The following is a 22,057-nucleotide window of genomic DNA, read 5'->3' on the forward strand; positions in this document are numbered from 1 at the left end:
TTTGAGTTTATGGTACTTTTTCTTTCTGGGCATGTGAAGCCACCACCATGTCAATTACTACTTCTTCATTATTTAATATTTGTATTGCTGTTCACTAGTTGGTATACAAAATATATTCTTTGTTATGCTTTAGATTGTGATGCTTCATCAAATTATATTCGAATAGGAATAACATTCCCAAAGAAATTAAAAGAAACAAATACTAATATTCCTTCCAGGGTATACAAAACATTTTTATTGAGAAAACATTCAAAACAGCCATAGATGTGGAATATTGCCTTAATCCTCTGAAATATTTCCTCATACAAATAAAATCTTTAAGGAGGGAAAAGTTTGAATCTCTAAAAGCTAATGAACTATTTAATTAATTTTTATCTTGCCTTTCCCCAGAAGGATTTCAAGAGACTTATTAGGATATACAAAACATGACCAATATTATATCATAAAATAAAGGTGGAAATAAAAATTTTAAAAACCAATGTTGAGAAAAAAGTACAATACAAAATAAGTTTTAAAATGCATAGAATAATACTTATGTAACTGGTAAACATGATCTAGAAATAACTTTTTACATTTAAATTACACAATTAATAATATCCATGAAATAAAAGTGAATCAATTGCTCTTAACTGTAAGATTAGATTGGAATTTCTCCTAAGAATACTGGTAAAGAGACACCGTGTGAAGTCATAAACATCATTCTCAACAACATTAATATATGTATTAGGATTTTGTCATCTCATTTTCACATTATTTTTAGCTTTTAAATTTGGAACACTTCTTTTGGGGTCCTGAGAAATTTACAATTCAATTTCCATTTTTCCAGAGAACTGATTTCTAGTTCAGTTGAGAGTCTGTTAAAGTATTGCAAGGGTATTAATGCTATTCATGTGAATTACAAGGAATCAGGAAACTTGAGATGAAATTTTATAACCTTTTTAAAAACCCTACTAATTAAAAAATTCAAGGTGATTACATTATGAATATGAGTAAAATCCCTTTAGCAATCATTCACTGATTTAAGTATGTAGATAATTCTATTTTTTCAAAAAAGCACATATTTTATGAGGAAAATTGATTTTTCCAGTAGAGAGTTGTGAACCTTTATTTCTTTCAATAAATAAATGTTTGCTAAATTTTATCATGTAGGATCTTTTGCTGGATGCTGAGGATCCAGCAGTGAGCAGACACTTGAATCTGCAAATTCTAAAATGGTAAATTCATGAAACGCATTTGGATACCCAATCAATAAATTAGTCAACTTCCTGGCTTAGCTACTACTGCTCTGGTCTAATAATTCACCAATGTTTAGGCAAAGTTGGAGTAGTGATATAATAATAGACAGATCTCTTATGTTGTTAATGAGGAAGAAAGTCATCACTGATTCTGGTATTAATTTAACACTGTGCTTTTGACATCTAGAGTGTGGAGGGGAAACTTCTCATCTTTAACTCCCACCAGTGGCTAGTATATTAAGCTGTTATTCTCTTTTTCTACTTAAACAGAATCAGAGCAATGGAAGGCTTTGGCATACTAGTTTGAATTTGGAAGAATCATCTTCTTCAAAGTTATCAAATAACTCACTCAGCTGAGAATACAGAAAGTGAACCAAAAGCCTGGGAAAGAACTAAAAGCTTGTCAATCTCTTCAAAGATTAGAATCTCTGGCTTCTTCTGAAGCTTGCTTTCTATTCTTAAAACGTCTTTTTATTTTAATGTCACCATGTCACAATCTCTAATAGCAATACAGAAATCACAAACAAATATTTTTCTATCCTAGCAAACTTATCTTAAAATATACGAAAATGGTGTGTGTGTGTGTGTGTGTGTGTGTGTGTGTGTGACAGAGAGAGAGAGAGAGAGTGAGAGAGACAGAGAAAGAGAGAGAAGGCAGGAAGAATGAGGAAGAACATGAGAATAATAGAAATGGAGACGTGATGGAGAATCAAACTGTTTGATTAAACTGAGCAATTAATTTAGTTGAACATGAAGCCTAAATAACTGTTCGTGGATTGACCCTATTCTGTTAACCTGAACATATTGATTGATTAGTTAAATAGCACATACACACAGACTGATATGTGGCACTTTACACTCTTGTGTCGATAGCATACATTTTGGCAGTCTCTGTCCGAGGGGCCACATATGACTTGGCCATGGAAACATCTGCAGTTGAATAGGCCTTCCTCATGGAATAAGGATAGTTCCTCTCAGGTCCAACATCTGTTTGAAAGAGAAAAATGTAGATACAAAAATAAATATGACTCCTTAAACTTTGGAAAATTAAAAAAAAAGTCATTTTATATATGCTTTCCTAAAAGAGGCAAGAATATGAATATTCTAAGAAGAAATCATCTATGAAGAAATTGAGAAGAAAATCCAAAATTTTCATCCTGAAAGTTAATTTTAGATTTAAAGATCAGCCAAGCAATTTCCCTTTTTTCTTTCTGATGAGGAAAGGAATTCCTTTTGTTTTTTAAGTGATATCTTTGTTGTTGTTGTTGTTGTTTCTGGTGAGCTAACATCTGTGCCAATGTTTCTCCACTTTCTATGTAGGTTGCCTCCACAGCATGGCTGATGAGTGGAGTAGGCCCACACCTGGTATCCAAACCCAGCAACCCTGGCCACCAAAGCAGAGCATGCAGAACTTTGAGCCACAGGCCAGCACCTTTAAGTGATATTGGACACAGTTGTAGCTGTGGGGTTTGGGGGGTTTTTCCCCAACAAACAAACCACTAACTGGGTAATAAGATTTGAGTATTGCAAATCATTTGTCTTTGAACAATTGAAATTTTTAATGATAATAGGTAGACATCAAGTAAGCAACATTATTTTGGGCTGGTGAGATGTGTTTCCATTGGGTTGGGAAGAATGATACTGGAGGCAAAGAAGTATGTTATTTTATTTTGTTCTTACCTCTGAAGAGGTATAAGCAGCACGTGAGGATAGCACCAGCCAAAAAACAACCGAGAGCCCCAGCCATTCCAAGCCAACAAGACCAACCAAATTTATACTGATTGCCAAGAAATATATTGTGGAAAACCAGAGAAGAGCGTTCCACGTAAACATCAACAGCGTACCACACAGAGCCAATGATTCCTGGGACACCTGAAAGAAAGGAAAGATGCCAAAAATAACACAAGCCTTTTTTAAATTTAAATCTAAGGGGATCTGCCTGCTGCCCAAAATGGATGGCATCATTTAGAGGGATAATAATGATACTACGGATTCATGGTCAACTCAAATTTTGGTCACCTCTTCTATGTCTTCCATTCGCCTTCTATCTTGTATTTCTTCCCAATTATATCTCAGTTTATGCATAAAGAGAAATGCAAAAATTAAATAGTGCAGGACTCATCTGTGCAAACCTAAAATAGTCACTGCGGTTTTCTTTAATTTTCCTATCTTTTCAATGCTATTTTAGTGTTATATAAAGGAAAATATTAAAAACAAAGGACAAAAACACAAAATAGCAGGTGAATAATACGGAGCATATGTTCATTCTATGTTAATTTTTTTAAAATTGAAAGTATATGTCTTCAAGAGTATTCTTTTGCTCCCCTGCCCCAATCACCCAGACTCACCATTGAACCTATGCCAGCTACATAATCAGCACCCACATGGAAACTATGCTTTTAAAGTCATTCATTTTAGTGTGTGAGATTAAAAACAAATACCAGAAAAATTGTCTTCATTTTAAAATAAATCTCATCTACCATCCACATACCATAAGAGAAGAGTCTAAGAAATTTTACTCCTTTTACATAAAATTTAATCCCCACAGGTTAGTCTATCTGACAATTGATTGGCTGGAAATGATGCCACTAGAGTCTTCTTGCTTTAAAGGTATAAGTTCATGTCAGGGACTAGATATGAGAAAAAAACGTAGGGAGTTGTAGGATGAAACGCTATGTAAAAATGGTGTTTCCGAAATTTGTAGCCTCCAAAAACCTTTCAGATTCTTTTTCTAGGGAAGCTGTGATATCTACTTAAGTCACCGTTTCATTGCATTCTTTTCCCAATTGTTCAATGCAAGAAGTTTAAGAAGGGCCAGGTCATGAACATATAATCTCCTTTAGATAACAGGGTATAAATTATAAATTACCAAGCCTTTCCTATAATACTGTAACTTACAGGTTTAGGATGGAAATTCCTTTTTTGAAACTTAGAAACAGATTTTGAAATAGATATATCTCATACTAATTTCAAATGATGGTGCCAAGGCTTTGGCCATCTCTGGCAATTTAATTTAGTCATTTCTTCAGCCATTCCTGCAGGAATTTTCACCATCTACTTGATTTTCTTTAAATTTAGCTTGTTTTGTCATTTTATAAAACATGGAATATCCAGATGTATCTCAAAAAATATTCTGGAACAAAATCACATAGCATTAAATGATGTTTAAATTTGTTAAATAAAACATTGTTACATACAAAGCTTTATGTTATTACTACAGTGGATATGGAAATGAATATCCTAAAAAGGAAAAACTACGAAATTCTTGTTACTTTTTAATACAACCTAAGAAGGATCAGGGCCTTGACTCCATATTTGTGTGTGAAAAATTCAGGGAGGCCCTAGTTTTGACTGTGTGGTGGGTTAGGCTCTCTGCTATGGGCTTACTCTGCCCACGTTAGATCTTCACAACAGGAATTCAGAGTAGATATTATTGCTGAGGCTTCACCCTATTCTGCAGACCAAGAAAAGGTGACAGGTTAAGTAACTGGCCTAAAGTCACACATCACACATATATCTCTCCAGGTATTTCTAGTTCCCAAATCCCTGTCCATTTGCCCTACATTGCCTGGTCAGGTTCCCACTTATATTTGCTTTGCTAACTTTTTGCTGCTACCAAAAAAGAAGACGATTTTGTCTCTGGAAGATGCGCCCATTGGTTTTCAATCTTCCTGCATATTGATGTCTTCAACAGTGTACTTCCTCCCAACTTGCATTAAGATCCAAAGAAGCCATCATGTTGTGAAAAAGAAAGACTGAACTTTCAATTTGATGGCAGACCTGAGTAAAATATCAATTTTGCTGTTTCTCTGGTAAACACCATGTGAAGTGATTCTTGACTTATCATTCATCTTACTTGATCTATCAGTCTTCAGAACTCCATTTATTTCACCTGCTTTTTGATTGGAGATAATAATATGATCTGTTTATTGTTACATTTCTGATCAAATGAATTGGAATATGAGAAAAGTCTAACATAGGACTTGGCACAATTTAGTTCTTTGCTAAAAAGAATTGGGGGGGAGGTAAGTACAATGGGGCTTACTTTAGGAATAATCACAAAAGAAATTATTTCTAAAATTTAAAGCATTTTATAACTTTTTAATGGTTAAAAAATAATGTGAGGGCTTCAATAAACTGTGATCTGGGATATTAACAAAAGATTAATTATCTGATTCCAAAGCTAAGGAAAGGAGGACTGGTAGATGGGTTCTTTATTCCTTCAATCTAGAAAAGAAAATCACGTGATCCTGAAATGAACTGCTTCAGAACAGCAGCCTTCCCCTCCATCTTAAGATCTTAGATGAGTGTCTCTACCCCCATCACTAGTCCAGACCAGTACCTGCTATTAGTAATGTCATCCCGGCAACAAAGCAGATGCGGACTTTGATGTATGGCTCATCAGGGAGGAATTTCACGCAGTCAAGACCAAGGAGGAGGGTGATAAATCCAAATCCAGCTAAAATATCTGCAGTAATCATCAACGCCCGAGTTGCCACCAGCTTTACTGGAAGATCAGGGCATGTGGTTACAGCAGAGTCAGAGGAAGGAAACACGTTAATGCACAGACGTACACCAAAAAACAGGTAACCACATATATTAACACATGCCCCCTGAAAGAATCAGACTTTAAATTTGCATGAACTTGGAAATGAATATCCTTTATTTTTTCATAAAATGCAAAAATATTATGAGACTATTGACATTATCATCTGTTTCCACACTGATTATTACATAGTCTTTTCAGCCTCCTAGCAAAATGCCCAGCATGTAGTGGGAACTCAATAAATGTTTCCCTTTTTATCTCCTGTTCTGGACTGAGTCTTGTTCACAAGTATTATAGCTGAATGCTGAATTGAAAGTAGAGTGTCAGTTCTGCAGAAGTTACCTAATACACATTCAATAAATAAATGATCACTATCTTTGTTTGAAGTTTTACTGAAAACAATGAAAAATAATTGGTCAAAATTTGGTATAGGGAAGCAGGATAAAATACTTGAATACACGTCTTGTCTATTTGGGCTGATGGGAGCCATGAACAGATGTTTAGAAGGAGAAGGAGCTTCTGTTATTAAGTAGATGACTATTTCTGGAAGCCAGACCATATTCTGTTTCATCCCTTCAGGCTGTAAGCCTGTTTGGCCAATATTCCATATTAACCTTCAACCTTGCGTTGTCAACTGAGCACATTTTAAAGCTATATCCGATGAGAATACACAGTAGAAGCTCCAGAGGAGAGAAGATCAGGTAAATAGAAGTGGAATCATGGCAGTCGTCTTCTACACTGTAAGCATCTTCAACTGTGAAAGCCTCCTGAACTGAGTCTTAGTTATGCTAAATCAAAAATCGGGAAATTTTGCCAAAAATGGAGAGTTAATTACCTGAAGCCAGAACTGCTACTATTTTAGCTGGCTAATGGAGAGGAATAACAAAATTTATTCCTTTGATGGTATAGTAATTGTTTTATTTTCATAGTGATTTGAAGTTTCCTTGTATTTTAAATAATTTTTTCCCAATGGTGACATAAACGTAGGGCCTGTTTAGTAATAGGTCATTTGTAAAAGTGTGACCAATTTTCCTTCTTTAAAATAAAAAATATTTTTGTGATCCATCCAAGAGAGGACATCAATGCATAAAATCAACTTCTACCTTATTAATAGGTGAATATTTGAGATCTCAAAATGTGGCATTATTCAAAAAGTTTAGGCTCAAATTTCAAATTTAGGCCAATTCTAGGGTTCATTTTTCTCAAAATTGAGGAAAGAAAAAAATATGTAACTCACTAGGTGATGTCAGTTTTTATTTCAACAGATCTTCTTGATCCTCAAATGGTATGTACTGATGGGCCTCCCACTCAGCGCTCCAAGTCAAGGGGTCCCACACTTAGAAGTGCCTCCCTTGAAATGTTCTAAGCCCCTTTTGAAAGCAGGGATCATCCAGGTTTGCCATCTGGATGGGGTGTCCTGAAATCATTGTGGGCCCTGATCGTCCCCTTTCTGACCCTTGATCCCACACAGGGCATGATTCAGATGCTCTGTGAAACTCCAGGACTTATACCTACTCTGTCTTCCAGGCACCCCATGGCTAGCCCCATTCCAAGAGGGCAGCTTTGCAAGCAGGTTGCTAAGGCTGGCCAGCCAGAAATTTGGGGGGATAGTCTGAGATTTGGCTGCTAGAATAATGTTAAACACTCTAATTAGAGGGAGACTCAAACTATATGAACAGGAGCCCTGAAAAAAAAAGATTTATCTGGGTCTGCATACTCTAGGTACACAGGGCAATGGAAAAGGTTATCTAATTGTGATTGTATAAAAGACACTAAAGACTAAAGATAAAATCCTACTCCCTTATAGGTAGCATGCTAACTTAGAAGGTATAAATATATTATTTTCTTAGAATACATTTTCATCTTTGTTGTCTTTAAGCATACGATAGAATTTTTAAAGGAAAGTAATGGGTATGTAGATATTATTTGAAATTTAAAGGTAAGAATATATCCAAAGAAAAAGATGAGATAGCATAGGCCAAATATAAAAAAAGAACTTTAAAGCCTAAAAAAGATAAAAAAATAACTTTAAAATATATATAAACAATGTTTTTCTCTTTGCAGTGAGCTTATAAGTGATTTTATTTCTTCCTGCATAAATGTACATAACGATACTTAAAAGTTTGAAATATTTCATCTTTCTTTTTGCTTCTCAGCTCTAAACACAGCATGGCATTTCTGGAATAGTCTAGCGTCCACATGGACTCCATTCCTATTGACCAAATCATACTTCTTTACAGATAGAACTAGGTTAGTGCAAGGAGGGAAAAAGAGAAAGAATTAAGAAATTTTTTTTAAAGAAATGAAGTAAAGGCTTTACAAACTAAGTTAAAAAATGTTCCAGGTGCTCAAATCCTAAATGGTGGAGGGAGATATTTTAGAGCACTGCTCTTTTTTAGTGCTTTTCCCTGGACTGAAATAGCTATCCAGGGGAAAAAGTCACATTCCAAGGATTTACGTTTCATTGATCTTGAGAAAAGAAGTTGCCATGTTATATCATCACCCATCATTTGCTTTGAAAGAGACTGAAACCAATTTGCTTTAATAACAGCACCAGCATTTCTTGGCACGATTTGATGTTCTAAATAAATAAATAAATGGGATAGAGAAGAATTGGGAGAATCAACAGTAAGATTTTCTAATCTATGAAATCTCTTTACTCATGGAAACATGCGCTTTGCTAACAGCAATTATAATTTAAAGCGAAAGGTAAAGAATTTGAAGCCTCTGGTTTTACTATTTCTGCTAATAACGTCATTTTTTTTTTTTTTTTCATTCCTGATCCCATAGTCTGTGTCTCTCCTTGCCTATCTACCTCCTTATCTGTTTTTCTGGCTCTCTCTCTACCTCTCTATCTCCACCTTCTCTCTTTCTTAGCAATTGTTCCTTTGAAATACTGTAAACTTTCTCTTTGAAATAAGACATGGCTAAAAGACATTTTGGAAATGCTTTTCATCCAATCTGTCAATTCCAATCACAGAATTACAGCACCCTAAATAATTCATTTCCATTTAAAAAGTGTTTACTATGAGCATACTGTGTATAAGTCACTATGCCAGGCCCTTTGAGGGATAGCAAGATGAATAAGATAATGTTTTTACCATAAAGGAATTCATAAATACATGGGAAAAGATAAAATAGACTAAAAATATTTCAATTCACATTTCAGAAGTAAACTAAATTTCTAGTCTAAACATTTAAAACTTGACAGAATCTTAATACAGTACTGTTGAAAACAAAAACACGCAATGGAAACCTGAGTTCAATGTACTTTGGAATTCCCTCCCTGGCAAGGGGGGATGTCAACGCCATACGTACAGGAGTGTTCGGCAAGTATAGAATCATAATCCTCACAGGTGCGAATCCCGTCAAAAGCATTTGTGACACACTCCCACCAGAGGCCTCGGCATTTTGAGCTCACCTAGATGTTGGAGAAGACAACATGTGAAACAACTCATGCAGACGCACTTCAGTCCCCCTTGATCAAAGAAAGAACTTGGCTGTGGTGACTTTGACAGCAAAGTACAGTGGTTACAAGCGTGATCAGAATTTCATTTACAACAAACACAATCAATGCACTTTAGAGTATTTTCCCTTAGGCACTAACAAGGAAAGGCTTTCCCGACCAGGAAATGAAGTCACTTCCTGATTTGGGGTGGGGAGAGGCTGGATAAGCCATGTCTAAGATGGATAAAATCAGAACTAAATATATGCCAATTCTTATGGCTGGTTCCATCACTGAGTCATAGGTTAACATGGAGACAATTCATTTCACTTTCCTGTGCTGACATTTATTCATTAAAAAACAATTTTAAAATCAATATAACAATAGGTGGTAACTGTGACATCTAGAGTTTATTAGGAACGTACGTTAATTTTTCTTCATCATGAACAATAAGTTCCATGAAGAAAGATGTTACTATATGTATATGAGGCTCGTAAATTAAAAATAATTGCCAAAGAAAGGTGTACATAAAGACGCCAGTAAATGAAATATAAAGACCCCAGAACTTCTTCCTCCTTGCTCCACTGACAGACTACAAATGCTTAAGTTATGATATGGATATGAACAAACTGAGCATTAATTTCATACAGTCTGACTGGTGTAAACCACTTTTACTTAGAAATGCTGTGCAGGTGATTCTAAGCATCCACTTAGAGCTAAAAGGTACCAGTGCTCTGAGCTTTCACGTACTTTGTTCACGGACTGTAAGCCACGATAGATTTCTTAGAATTGTAAACATGCCAACAGAAAATAGCTTCAAGTATTCTTGACAGAGCTCATGCATATGGAACAGAGCTAATATGATTGTTTCTTCTGACTCAATTACAGATTCACATTACCTTGGAAATCTGGGAATAGTCTAGTGAGATTTAACTGAGAATTATCTTGGAAAATGAAGACTTCAATTCTTCCTAAAAGAAAGAATAAATAACAGGGCAGAGCAGGGAGAGAAATGCAAAGGCAGGGGAATTAAGACAGGAAGGAACATAAAACACTGATTTGCAGAAGAAATCATATTAGTGAATATTTGCACTATGAAACGCTCCACCCCGTGTTCTGTTTTGAAGCTGTGTTGTGTGCCAAATAAAACTCTACTGCTTGCTACACCATCACAATTTTGAATGTGGTACTTCTGTTATCCCTTTATATGTAAAATACTTATAACTGGTAATAATTAATAATTCTGTATTGAGTCTATACTATTGCAATTACTGTTTAGCATATTATTATCTCAGTTATTCCTTAAAGGACCCTGTGAGATATAAATTATTATCATCTATTTTACAAATAAGGAAAATGAGGCACAGGAAAGTTAAGTGATTAACTCCAAGAAAGCCTCATTAATAAATGGAGGAAATAGGACTTGAACACAGCACTCCGATTATATGTTTTCAAGCGTTCCACTACACTTAACCCCCATTTTCAAAAGTTCCAGTCCATTTCAGGCTACAGAACTCTAGAAATGGAAAGTGAGATAGCTTTGGGTGAAGTGGTAAACCCTAACTTTGTTCTCATCCTATGACCATTATTCTACAAAACCTCACTTTGGCTTACTCTTCCCGACGTTGAATTTGGAAACACTATTCTGGAATTTATGGAGTATTATCTGAGGAACCTGAGGAACCATAGAGACCGAAAATTTAGTGAAGAAAATCCATCTGGTGAAATTAAACAGATCAATTTCTAAAGAAGGATGTGAACATGGAAATTTTTATATGCATGAAATTTAAGCCAAACTTTAAAAGATATATATTTTAGATATAAATTGACGCTCTTATTAGCTGTGTTCTATCCTTGGTCAAGATCTCACCTTTTTTGAGCCTCATTCTCCCATCTGCATAAAGGGGACAATGCTAGGATGGTTATAAGAATTAAAAATAACAAACACACACACAATATAAATGATTTTCTCAATAAATAATAATATCAGTAAAGTACCAAAACATAATAACCTGAGTAGTGACCATGTTCAGCTTTACTAACTAGCCATAATGAAAGTGGAGAAAGGTAGGTGTCGTGGGCTGAACAATGGCCCCCAAAAAGATATATCCATGTCCTTATCCCCAGAACCTGTGAATGTGACCTTATTTGGAAAAAAAGGACTTTGCCTATGTAATTCCGTTAAGGATCTTGAGATAAGGAGATCATCGTAGATTACCAGGGTGGGCCCTAAATCTAATGACAATGTGTCCTTATAAGAAAGACAGAGGAGAGATGCAGACAAAAGAGAAGGAGGTAATGTGACCAGGGAGGCAGAGACTGGAATGCTGTGGCCATAAGAAGTGCCCACAGCCACCAGAAGCTGGAAGAGGTGAGGCATGCTTTCTCCCTAGAGCCTTCAGAGGCAGTGCAGCCCTAGTAACACCTTGATTTCAAACTTTTGGCCTCCAGAACTATGAGAGAATAAATTTCTCTTGTGTTAAGGCACCAAATTTGTGGTAATGTGTTATGGCAGATCTGGGATTTGAACACAGTGGAGATGATTTCTACTGAACTATTGCACCGTGTCAGAAAACAGCCCTTCTCATAGCCTGTTGCCCTTCGGTCTCTCAATCAACAGGAACATACTGGATCCAGTTTATTCCAACTTGAGCTAGTTAGGTGGATTTGAAGTCACCGCTTTACAATTAGACAGTGACTGTCTACGATTTCCTGCTGTCTAACTCAGCCACTAAAACAAAGGAACGAATCGACTCCAGCCACTCTTGTTACATATGAGATTATTTAAAAAGTGGCCTGAGATATACATGTGAGAATACTTATGTTACACTGAGAAGAGTATTTCTTTCTTGCCAAAATAATTCAGTAGTGGTGTCATTTTCAAGGCTATTGATCATTTACCTGCAATGACCATATTTAGAAAAGCAATGAGCTCATTAGAAGAAACAAAGAATCCAATTTCATTAGGTATTAATGCTCAGGGGCACACTACTAGATTGCTTGGTATTCGCACTCAGTTAAGGTATGTGAGAATAGTGGCTGAAATTAACTAAACTTCTGTGTTAATATGGCACTTACTGGAGACACACTTAAAGGTGCCTTTGTGTACAAAAGACAAGGTTAAAAGATTTTACGCTATTTGTCATATTTAGGAAAGCCCTCTTTGTCTATAATATCCACTCTTCACTTACTTATCCCTCTGTGGTACAATGGCTTATAAAGAACTCTCTAAAAGGCAAGTAAATCTAAGTTCTTAAAAGTTTTAACATGAAGTTCTTAAAAAGCAAACTGATGCTTAAAATGTTATAGTTAACCTTTCTGAAGGGACAAAAATGCAAAATGTTAACTAATAATTTTTACCTCACAGGATCATTCAAAACAGAGGATTCCAAATTTAAGCTTTCTCCTTTTAATGTGCAATTTATATATTAATAAATAGTATAGAAAATGATTTGTGTGTTTTTTCAATGAATATCTGTTGATCCTGAAGTGAGGAGAGGATTGTCTCCTAAATCTGGAGAAGTCCGTTCATCTAAGGTGTGGCAGTAGAATTACAAGCCGCAAGCATGAGGCCAGCATAAATCTCTTAATATTAATTCGTTGCCAATAGTACAGAACAGTCCAGGGCTCTGGCTTCCCTTGGAAACTTGTCAGTCTGGCCACCTGGACTCCATGTCCCATTTGGCAAGAATTAACACCTAAATGGGAGCTGAGTGGCTGCTCCCCTGTGGGTGAGGCTTGTGCTCACGGGTTCCTCACTATTCCTACCCAGTCTGCCTCTCTCACAGATCTCAGCTACCTGGTTCCTATAGGCATCTGAGTTCCCCCCCAACACCGACCACGACAGTATATAATAATATGGATAACTCCCCTTGCTCTCAACTTGTCAAATTTCTATGTATTATTCAAATCCCACTTCAAAGATGTCCCTTCTTCCATGAAGTTTTCCCAGTGTCCTCCAGCTGGAGTTAATCTCTTCCTGGATCCCACAGTAATTTGTCCATATTTCTATAATGTTTTTAGTATTGCGTTATCTGTTTTTATGTGCATTTATATGCATCTGTCACCTAAGTTTGTTTGTTGGTTATCTTTCAAACTATATTCATTGAATGTCTGTCATGTGTCAGTCAACAGGCTAATTAAATGCTTGGATGCTGCAATGACCAAAACAGGCATGGCGTCTTGCTTCAAGGAGCTTATAGATCCTCCTTCTTGGCACATAACAAATGCTCCATAGATGTTTATTGAGGAAAAATATCTGTCAATTTTTCTAATCCATACACATTAGCTCTCCTTTGAATTTCAGTGTAGAAAATGATTACTGATACACTGTATGTACAATTGACGCATAATATGTGCTTTTGCTTTGACTGAATAGACTAGAACAGCTAAATCCAGGAGCCAAAAACTATTATTGAGACTAGAGAGTGCATGCTGATTTGGGTCAGCCTGGAACCTATCTACTCAATTGGCTCTGGAAAGTATTTCCCACAGTACTAAGGATGAGCAGGACATCATTCAGAAAAAGCCTTAGGAAACCACACTGGGGATGTCTCTTCCCGGTTGGGTTTATGGTGGCATCAATTAACACCTTAGTCCTGGGATTCCTTGTTCCGAACCCTGTAGCAGACTCCCATTAAGGCTTCTCTATCCTAGTCTTTGCCAGTTTCTCTCACCACTTCAGAAATACCTGCAAGCAGTAACATACAATTTTGCCTGCCTTGTCTTGTTAACTGTAGTTTTGGGTGTGTTTGTCTCGCCTCCACATATTTTATATATCTCTTGAGAATTAAGGAAACTTAAAAATAGTTTAATTAATTGGCATTTATTTCTCCTCCAGTTATAAAGGAGAAAAAATATTTATGTAGTAATTAGACACAGTAGGCTTAGTAAACATTTATTGTTGATTGACCACTAATAAACAAGATTTTTCTTTATCAATATGCATTAGATTATAAACGTATGTGCACTGAAATTTGTGTATAAATAAAATATATATGAGAAGAATAATGCACAAACCAAGAGAAAAATAAAATAAGTTATGAAGATGTATTATTTCAAAAATCACCTTGCAAACATATATTATTGGAATTTATACTTTTCACATCACTTTAACATCCTTGTGCTAGTATGCTTTAACATTGAAGATACAACTTACCTGCTTCCAGTATTTACTTAAATATATTTATTAAGATGCAAAAGTTTTAGTAATATTATAGTAAATAATTTAGTATAATTTAGTATAAATAATTATAGTAAATAATTTAGTTTTACTACTAAAACTTGAAACATTTTCAATTTTAACACAAATTACATTTGAATTTTTTATACTAGGATTCCAAACTTTTTATTTTTATATTTTATCTTATTTTTCTTTACTATCCTAGAGTCTAAAAGAACTTACGACAGGCATTTATAAAGATGAGGATACAAGATTAAAATAAACATAATAGACATTGCCTTGCTTTTCTGCATACTCCATTTGCGCACTATGAGTTTACTTGCTAAAATATATTTGGTTTAGTCCTGCTTGCTTATTTGTGGAGCACTGCCTAAAAGTATACATGACAAAAATGGGATAACACAAACTTCGTAGGTAAAATATAATTTTTGTGGCCTTCGTGATTATACTACTTAATTTCTATATCTGAACTATCTAAATATTTCAATTTTAACATTTATTGTTTAAATTATTTGTCACATATTTACTCATTTTAGAATTTTTTCCTTACGAAAGCATAGCATCACAATTTTGCAGTGATTACTGCCCAGTGACAGAGATCACAATATTTATTGAAAGAATGCTTATAAAATATTATTTTCTTTCCATCTCCCTCCTTTTCTTCATTTCTTTCTCTCTCTGAAGCACCAAGCAGAACAGTCATATTCTCTAGACCAGAATATACTCTTCACCAACTTTATTATGTATCCCAGAGATTAGATAGTCATTCCTATCTTATTAAAAAGAGGAACCAAATCCGTATCTCAAAAAAGTTTAAATTGTGTCAAGATAAAAGATCTTGCCTAAAATAGTGGTGCTGTCTCTAAAGAGATATTTCTCATTTAGGTCTCAAAGTGAGACTTCCAAAGATCACCTCACATTATATTTCATTCATTTATTCATTCTTTTAATAAATATGCCAAATATCTTAACAGGTACCCAATCTATTCATGGTAACAAATGGATTATAAGTCCCCATTATGTGGAAGGCGGTGCTAGGTGCTGTAGAAGATCAAGAGATGAATGAGAGAATATCTGTAGCTTCCAACATCTGCTGAAGGAGTTTGAAATCAGTTGGAAAGTAAAACTAGTATATATATATTATTAGAGTACATGTGAAATGTAATAATTTTAATATTTATGTATGAAAGAATTGTAGCATCATTAATGCAAATAGAAATCCTAGCAGAGAACCTGGTTATAGGGATAAAATAAACTCAAACAAATTCAAAAGTGGGGAATTTTCTTTTGAGGTAATAAAATTTTAGTCACAACAACGCTTGCTGTATAGAAGGTTCTCAGTAAATAATTAACAAAAGATTAACTAAAAATGGAATAATCTTGTAAAAACATCTTTTTGGTCCCGATAACTGAGAAACCAGTAACTTTGTTCCCAGAAGGAACTACCTCTCTATTTCAATGTGGATAATTAAGAAGGACATATCTTATGATACAATTAACATATCAATAATGTTATTAACCCATAATTTTTCTTTTTAAAATATATATAATAGATAACATGCCATTTTGTCTCTATTATCTGTCTTGTTCTTTTGGTTAGACAGAAAAGTAACAGTCATAAATATAAAAATGAGCAAACCACTACTCAGAGAAATAAACAAAATTTCTCCAAGAGAATCAATAGTGAAAATAGGAATAAAACTTACATCTCATATCTCTCCCTTCAGTGAAAATTATATAAAATGTCATCTCCTCCTCCAGAACAAAAACAAAACAATAAACTGCAAATAGACAATATATCTAATGTTTATTGACTGATTTGTATTTGCCTGGTACTGTGGTAAATGCTTTAGAGATACAAACTCATTTAATCCTCGTAAGACACTTACGATGTGCATATTATTATTCTTCCTTTACAGAAGAGGAAATGTGGTTTATAGCAATTTAAACGTCTGTCTAAATTCACACAGCCACTGCCTGGTTAGGTCTCTCCAACATCAAGTCCAACCTGTAAACTTCTCCACTACAAAGCATTGTATTCTTGGCTCCCCAAGGTCTGTGTCATAATCAAAGTATGAAAACAATAGTGGGATCGTCCAGGGACATTGCTGCTTGATGACTTCTGTATAGAAACTCATTTTCTTCCATTTAAGCTCTAGGTGAGCATTCCTCCAATTGCCCAAGAACAGTAAAGTGGATTTCAGCCTTGACTTCTCCCTCTTCATCATTCTTCTTTCCCCACATGCAGTCAATTAGAAATCCTATCAATTGGTGTTCTTTAGAGTTTTCCCATATCTTCACACGTCTCTTCATGCTTGCTTCCGCACTGGTTCAGACCATCATTGTTTCCCTCTTATTCTATGGCAAAGCCTCCTAACTTGTCTCCCTATACTTCTTCTTACCCTTTCTAACCATTCTTCACAAGTAGCCAGATTGATTGACCTTTCTGTGTTTGTTTACAGTGAAGCGCCCTTGTCTATGGCATACGATCTATATCTTACATGTACACAAAGCCCTTGATGACTCAGCTCCTATATTCTCCTCCCTGCATTGGAAACTCTTCTCATGCTGAAACACGTCCAAAGTCACGAACACACAGTGCTCTCATACCTGGATCTCTGCCCATACTATTTCCTGTGCTTGGAATACTCTCTGCTTCTCCCACCTTACTCTCCTGTCCTTCAAGTACTAGTTTAGATATTTCTTCTTCTAAGTAGCCTTCACTGTTTATACAAGACTGGGTGATCAGGCCACTCAGAGTTATTGGTCATCACAGCTCTTGTCATATCATACTGTAGCAATCAGTTCACTGTCGGTCTCCCTCAATATGCTGGGAGCAACTTAAGAGAGATCCAGGTGTCATCCTCCTTCATAACCTTGAACCTACCACAGTACCAGGTAGACAGCAGGTGTCAAAGACAATTTGTGGAATAAAGTAAGATAGAAAGAAAAGAAAAAAGGGAGAGAGAAAGGGAGGGATAAAGAGATGAAGGAGAAATGGAGGAAAGAGAAAGAAGAAAGGAGAAGAGTGTAAGGGATAGAAAAGGGAGGAAAGGGAACAGGGAAGAAGGAAGAAGAAAGAAGAGGAAGAAAAAAAGAAAGAGGATGGAGGCAAGGAAGGAGGAAGAAAAACAGTAAGAAGAGAAAGAGTGTGGGAGAAAGGAAGAAAGAGCATATGAAGTTACAGAAAAGTCAAGAATCTTCATACCAGAGTCCCAGTGGAAATTTCTGGGGAAGCTCTAGATGCTATTGGTCCTTCAGTGATTAGCTGTCTCTCTGGGATTGCAGACATGGTCAAAGTCAAGGAGTCCTGGTGTTAAAGAATGTAAAGACTAAAAAAGATCTTAAAGTAACTGAGTTCAACTTCGCCTATAATTGAGGAAACCGAACTGGAGACATGAGCTGTGACTTGCTCAACAGAAGACAGTTAAGATGTGAACACAGGCTGAAATAATCTCAAAACCCAAGTTCTCTTCACCACATCAGTCTTCCAGAGACACAAGTGAATCAGTAATGACAACGGCATGATGACTTAGAGCCCCAGGTCCCTGGTTTAGAGCTGTGTACACTGCAATTCCAGGTGCTATTTCTTTTTTCCTAACATTTTTACTTGATGTAAAGAACTTCAGGGCAGGTAAAATAATATTTCATAGTCTTTTGAGTATTCTGTGTAAGACAAAAGAATATTTGAGCTCTTTCTGCCTCATGCTGCCTGTTACTCACCTTATCCTCTAAGCAGCCTGGAGCTTTTCCCCATTCTGTTCTTCTGCTATGTGTCCTCTTGTCTGGAAGGCTGCTGCTGTCATTTCTACGTTTTGAAATCCTCTGCATCTTTTCAGGGTTTTGCTCAAACGCCTTTTCCTCCCCGTGGCCTGCTTCAATGTCCCTGACGGAATAATCATTCCATCTACGTTGCTCCAGTGGTACCATGTTGATTTCTTTCTCAAATATGAATTGGCTTCTGCGTTTTTATCATAGCTTCATGTGTATCTTTTTTACTCCCTAAACGGACCCTCCTGGAAGGCAGGACTTCCTCTAGCTTTATCTTTGTCTCCTCTAGTAGGATTAACCCTGTACCTTTTATATGTAATGCATTTCACGTTTGTTATGTCAAATTGAACTACAGAATCCATGTTCCAACTTTGATGCCTATATCACCTTAAAATATTAACAAAGCTGAAAATTCATAATACTCCTTTTTAAAAATTTTCCATGGGTATGATTTTTTGAAGCACTTTTGTGTCAATTTTGTCCAATAATCATTTAGAGTGAGCTGGTAATATGGACCAAAGATGATATACACATGAGAAGGGAAGCAAGGAGAGAGAACAGTATAATTGAGTCAGTGAGGATCAGAACACTGAAGTTTATGGATAATAGTATGACTTGATATGCTGGCCAACCAAAGGAGCAATTATTATGAGTTCCCTGTACCTTTAAAAATATTGACAAATAAAGAGATTGTTGGGTGAAAGGGGGCCTCATTTGTTACAAGGTTCTTCTTTTAATGTGGAGATTTCTTGGGGAATATTTATAGAAATACATTTCAAGAATGGGAAATAAGAAAGAAGCTAAGAAATACTCACTAACTCTTGTCCAAGGTTAGCAAGGATTTACTCGAGGTGAATAACCTGGACTGCTCATTCCATTCATTTTAACTAGAAGTGTTGCACAAAGTGGATGGCAAATTGGTTGGATGTACTGAAATGAAAGCAAGAAGGCACTTTAAATGCCAGACTCCCAATCTCTCTTAGCAAGGTTTGACCCTTTCTAAACCTCCATTCCTTACCAAGTGAAGTTAGCAATTCCATCAGCTTAAGCAGAAAGATTTTGAAATTGTTTTAGAAAATATTTTAACAATGCTTTTAGATGAGATTTTGCAAATTTTTAAAAACATAATTTTAAGTGTGATCAAGTACAATGTATTTTGGTGTTAGTCACCCACTATTGGCAGTCCAGATTCCAGCAAGCTAATGGCACAGATATTTTTATCTGCACTTTTCTCTGAGCACTGTTCAAAGAGCATTTTTTTTTCATTGCCCACTTATATGCCTGGCCAGATAAAATGCATCACTGGACTCATGTATAGTAGATAGTGTTTCAATTCTCTCACAGTTTTCAGAAATATAGCTTAAAGAAGTGTTTATAACTCCATTGGTTTTGAACTGCCATGTAGACGTCAGAGGAAAATTAAAAGCAAGAAAAAAATAAACAGCAAACATAATGCACATCAAAATAGGAAGATTATTACTTTCCATTTCTAACTCCAACTTGAGAGTCTAATAAATAAAATTAGGAGAAAAAATATATAAACTCACTCTCGGGTATCTTCCTTAAATTTCACAGAAGTGACATTATAGCATTTATTAGAGTAAATTGTTCCCTTCAGGATGTACATAGGAGAGCATATTGAGTTGCTATATTCTCTTTATTTGAGCTCCTGATACATGCTTTCTTTTTCTTACCAACACTTTCTGAAACCTTACTAATGAACAGTAACTGATTCTGAAGTTTGATTTTTACTCTGGTTCTACCTCTCTCAGATACCTATAGCCACAGGAAACACTTTTAAACTTCAAAATTACTTCTTTCTGAGCTTCTCCAGTGAGAAAAGTAAACTCTTCAAACATAAACTGCTCACTCATCTCTTGTATAACAGCTGGTTCCCAAGAGCAACTCAATTTTGAGAGAGGGTTTCTTAGTTGCCCACTGTACTTTGGGACAGACTGAAATGGCTTGTCATCCCTTGGGATGTTTTCTCCTACTTGGGAACTCCTTAAAATAACATTTTTCTATTGCATACTAATTGAGTAGGTTTTATATGCCTCAAGTTTGATTTCTCAGACTATTATTATGTCTTAAGAAAGCCTATCACATTACTCTTAATGCTGTCATCAAGATTAGCAAATTTATATTTGAGAGAAAGTATGCTACTGGAACTTTATTTGGTTTGGTATGCAGCAATGGAAGAAGTGAATTTCTGAATGCTCAGTGGCAGAGATTACATAATTACCCCTGTGTGAATTTATCCTTCTGAAAAAAGAGGGATTATTCAGTCACCCCACCTGTAAAATGGGATGACAACAATACCTACCTCATAAATTAGCTGTGAGAATCACATGAGTTAATAACGTAAAAACTCAATAAGTAGTAAGTAAGGAGCAAGTCTGTCCATGTTGGCTATCATTTCTGTCATTAGTCCTAGTAAACATACTGAGGCAGTGGGGCTGGGAGAAAATTTGCGTGGGCTTGGATCAGAAAAAGAAGTTGCTGACTTCTTACCTCCAGGGAGTCATCGGCATTCACCATCCAACAGTCTGTCCAGGTGGCCACAACCAAGAACCCGGTAGAGAAAAAGGCAAAGAAGCAAGCAACATACTGAAAAAGATCCCTTATTTCAGCAAGCATTCTGCCTGGAAGGGACACCTGGGCAGCTGCCAGCCCTGGGCCCATGCAGATAGCTGGAACACTGTCAGTCTTCTGAGCTTCTGGTAGCTAGGGATGTGAAGATACTGTCTTTTCCTTTTCCTCACAACCCACTGCAGGCGTCTTAAATTGTGGTAAAAGCCATACCAACAGGCTGTAACCCACAGAGGGGTCCTGGAGGTCATCATATGAAGCAACCAGCCTCCAATCAGAAGCCAGGTCAGTGAAAGGACTGAGTATGCTTTGAGTGGGGGAGAAAAAGGGCCCTGTTAACATTTTCTGCCCAAACTTGGGCTAATGTGAGATGATGGTCACCAGAGGCACGTGCTAGAGTCAAGATGGAGAGAAGGAAGAAGGGTCACACCCCATGCTGACGCCTGTAAGCTGATCTTTCTCAGGCCCTCCAGGGAAAGTGAGCTATTTGCCTCCCCCTCAGTAAGGAGGCTGCACGGTTGACTGAGTGCTGTTTTGTGATTAGGACAATTTTAATAGTCGCTGACTACCTTAGACAGACAGGCTATTGGTGAAACTATGCTAAATAAGCGCTTGCTCAAGGGAGCCTGCATTCCAAAGTGTTGGGCAGAACAGCCCCATGAAGAGTTTCCAGCACCTGGGCCCCAGGGAGAGCCACAGCCTCCAACCTTTCAGCATCACAGAGTGGGAAAGAGCACGCATTTTAATCCAGACAGCTCTGGGTATAAATCCTTGCTCTGAAGCTTATAGGCTGAGGGTACTTGGGCTGCAGTTTCTGTAAAGTGAGAGTATTAATACTGTTTTTATAAGAAGTTTGTGAGAATTAAATGATATTGTATCTGCAAATCATTTAGAATAGTGACATAACCAAGAATTCCCTATATGATCACTTTTCCCCCATGCACCAATTTTTTCCTCCCCCAGAAAGAAAGAAAGAAAAAGAAAAACCTATTTATGTTAGGAAAAAGGTTGTTTTTTAAAAAAGTTTTTGATGTGGCAGGGGCAACTGGAATTTTACCTATCCCTGAATGGGTAGCCTTATTGGGTATAAATATTCCATAACCACTAGTATTTGAAAAAATACTTAAAAGAGCATACATAGTTCCATTTTATCAACATTGGATAAGCTTCTCTATACTAAAATACAAAATTCAAGTAATAATAATAAAAAATATTTTGCATGGTTCTTAATGCAAGAGAGAGAAAGAGAAAGGCAGAGAGAGAGGAGCAGGGAAAAGGATTAGAAATAG

The 22,057-nt window shown here is 36.2% G+C and overlaps 1 protein-coding gene across 1 annotated transcript; it reads right to left on the reverse strand.

Annotated features, from left to right (window-relative positions):
• Positions 1-204: 204 nt before the first annotated feature.
• Positions 205-21,135, reverse strand: CLDN16 (claudin 16). The gene is made up of 5 exons (XM_014843384.3): positions 20,691-21,135; positions 9,100-9,202; positions 5,578-5,742; positions 2,916-3,107; positions 205-2,222 (listed from the first exon to the last, which is right to left on the reverse strand). Exons 1-5 carry the CDS (start codon positions 20,859-20,861, stop codon positions 2,089-2,091), a joined length of 765 nt encoding a protein of 254 aa, XP_014698870.1. The 5' UTR covers positions 20,862-21,135; the 3' UTR covers positions 205-2,088.
• Positions 21,136-22,057: the final 922 nt, after the last annotated feature.

Source organism: Equus asinus, chromosome 5 (genome assembly GCF_041296235.1).
Source record: "Equus asinus isolate D_3611 breed Donkey chromosome 5, EquAss-T2T_v2, whole genome shotgun sequence".
Taxonomy (NCBI): domain Eukaryota; kingdom Metazoa; phylum Chordata; class Mammalia; order Perissodactyla; family Equidae; genus Equus; species Equus asinus.

Coding starts and splice junctions, on each gene's coding strand:
- CLDN16 (XM_014843384.3), bottom strand. CDS start 20,861: ATGGGCCCAGGGCTGGCAGCTGCCCAGGTGTCCCTTCCAGGCAGAATG. Junction 9,203..20,690: donor ATGCCGATGACTCCCTGGAG/GTAAGAAGTCAG, acceptor TCCAACATCTAG/GTGAGCTCAAAATGCCGAGG. Junction 5,743..9,099: donor TATACTTGCCGAACACTCCT/GTACGTATGGCG, acceptor CTGATCTTCCAG/TAAAGCTGGTGGCAACTCGG.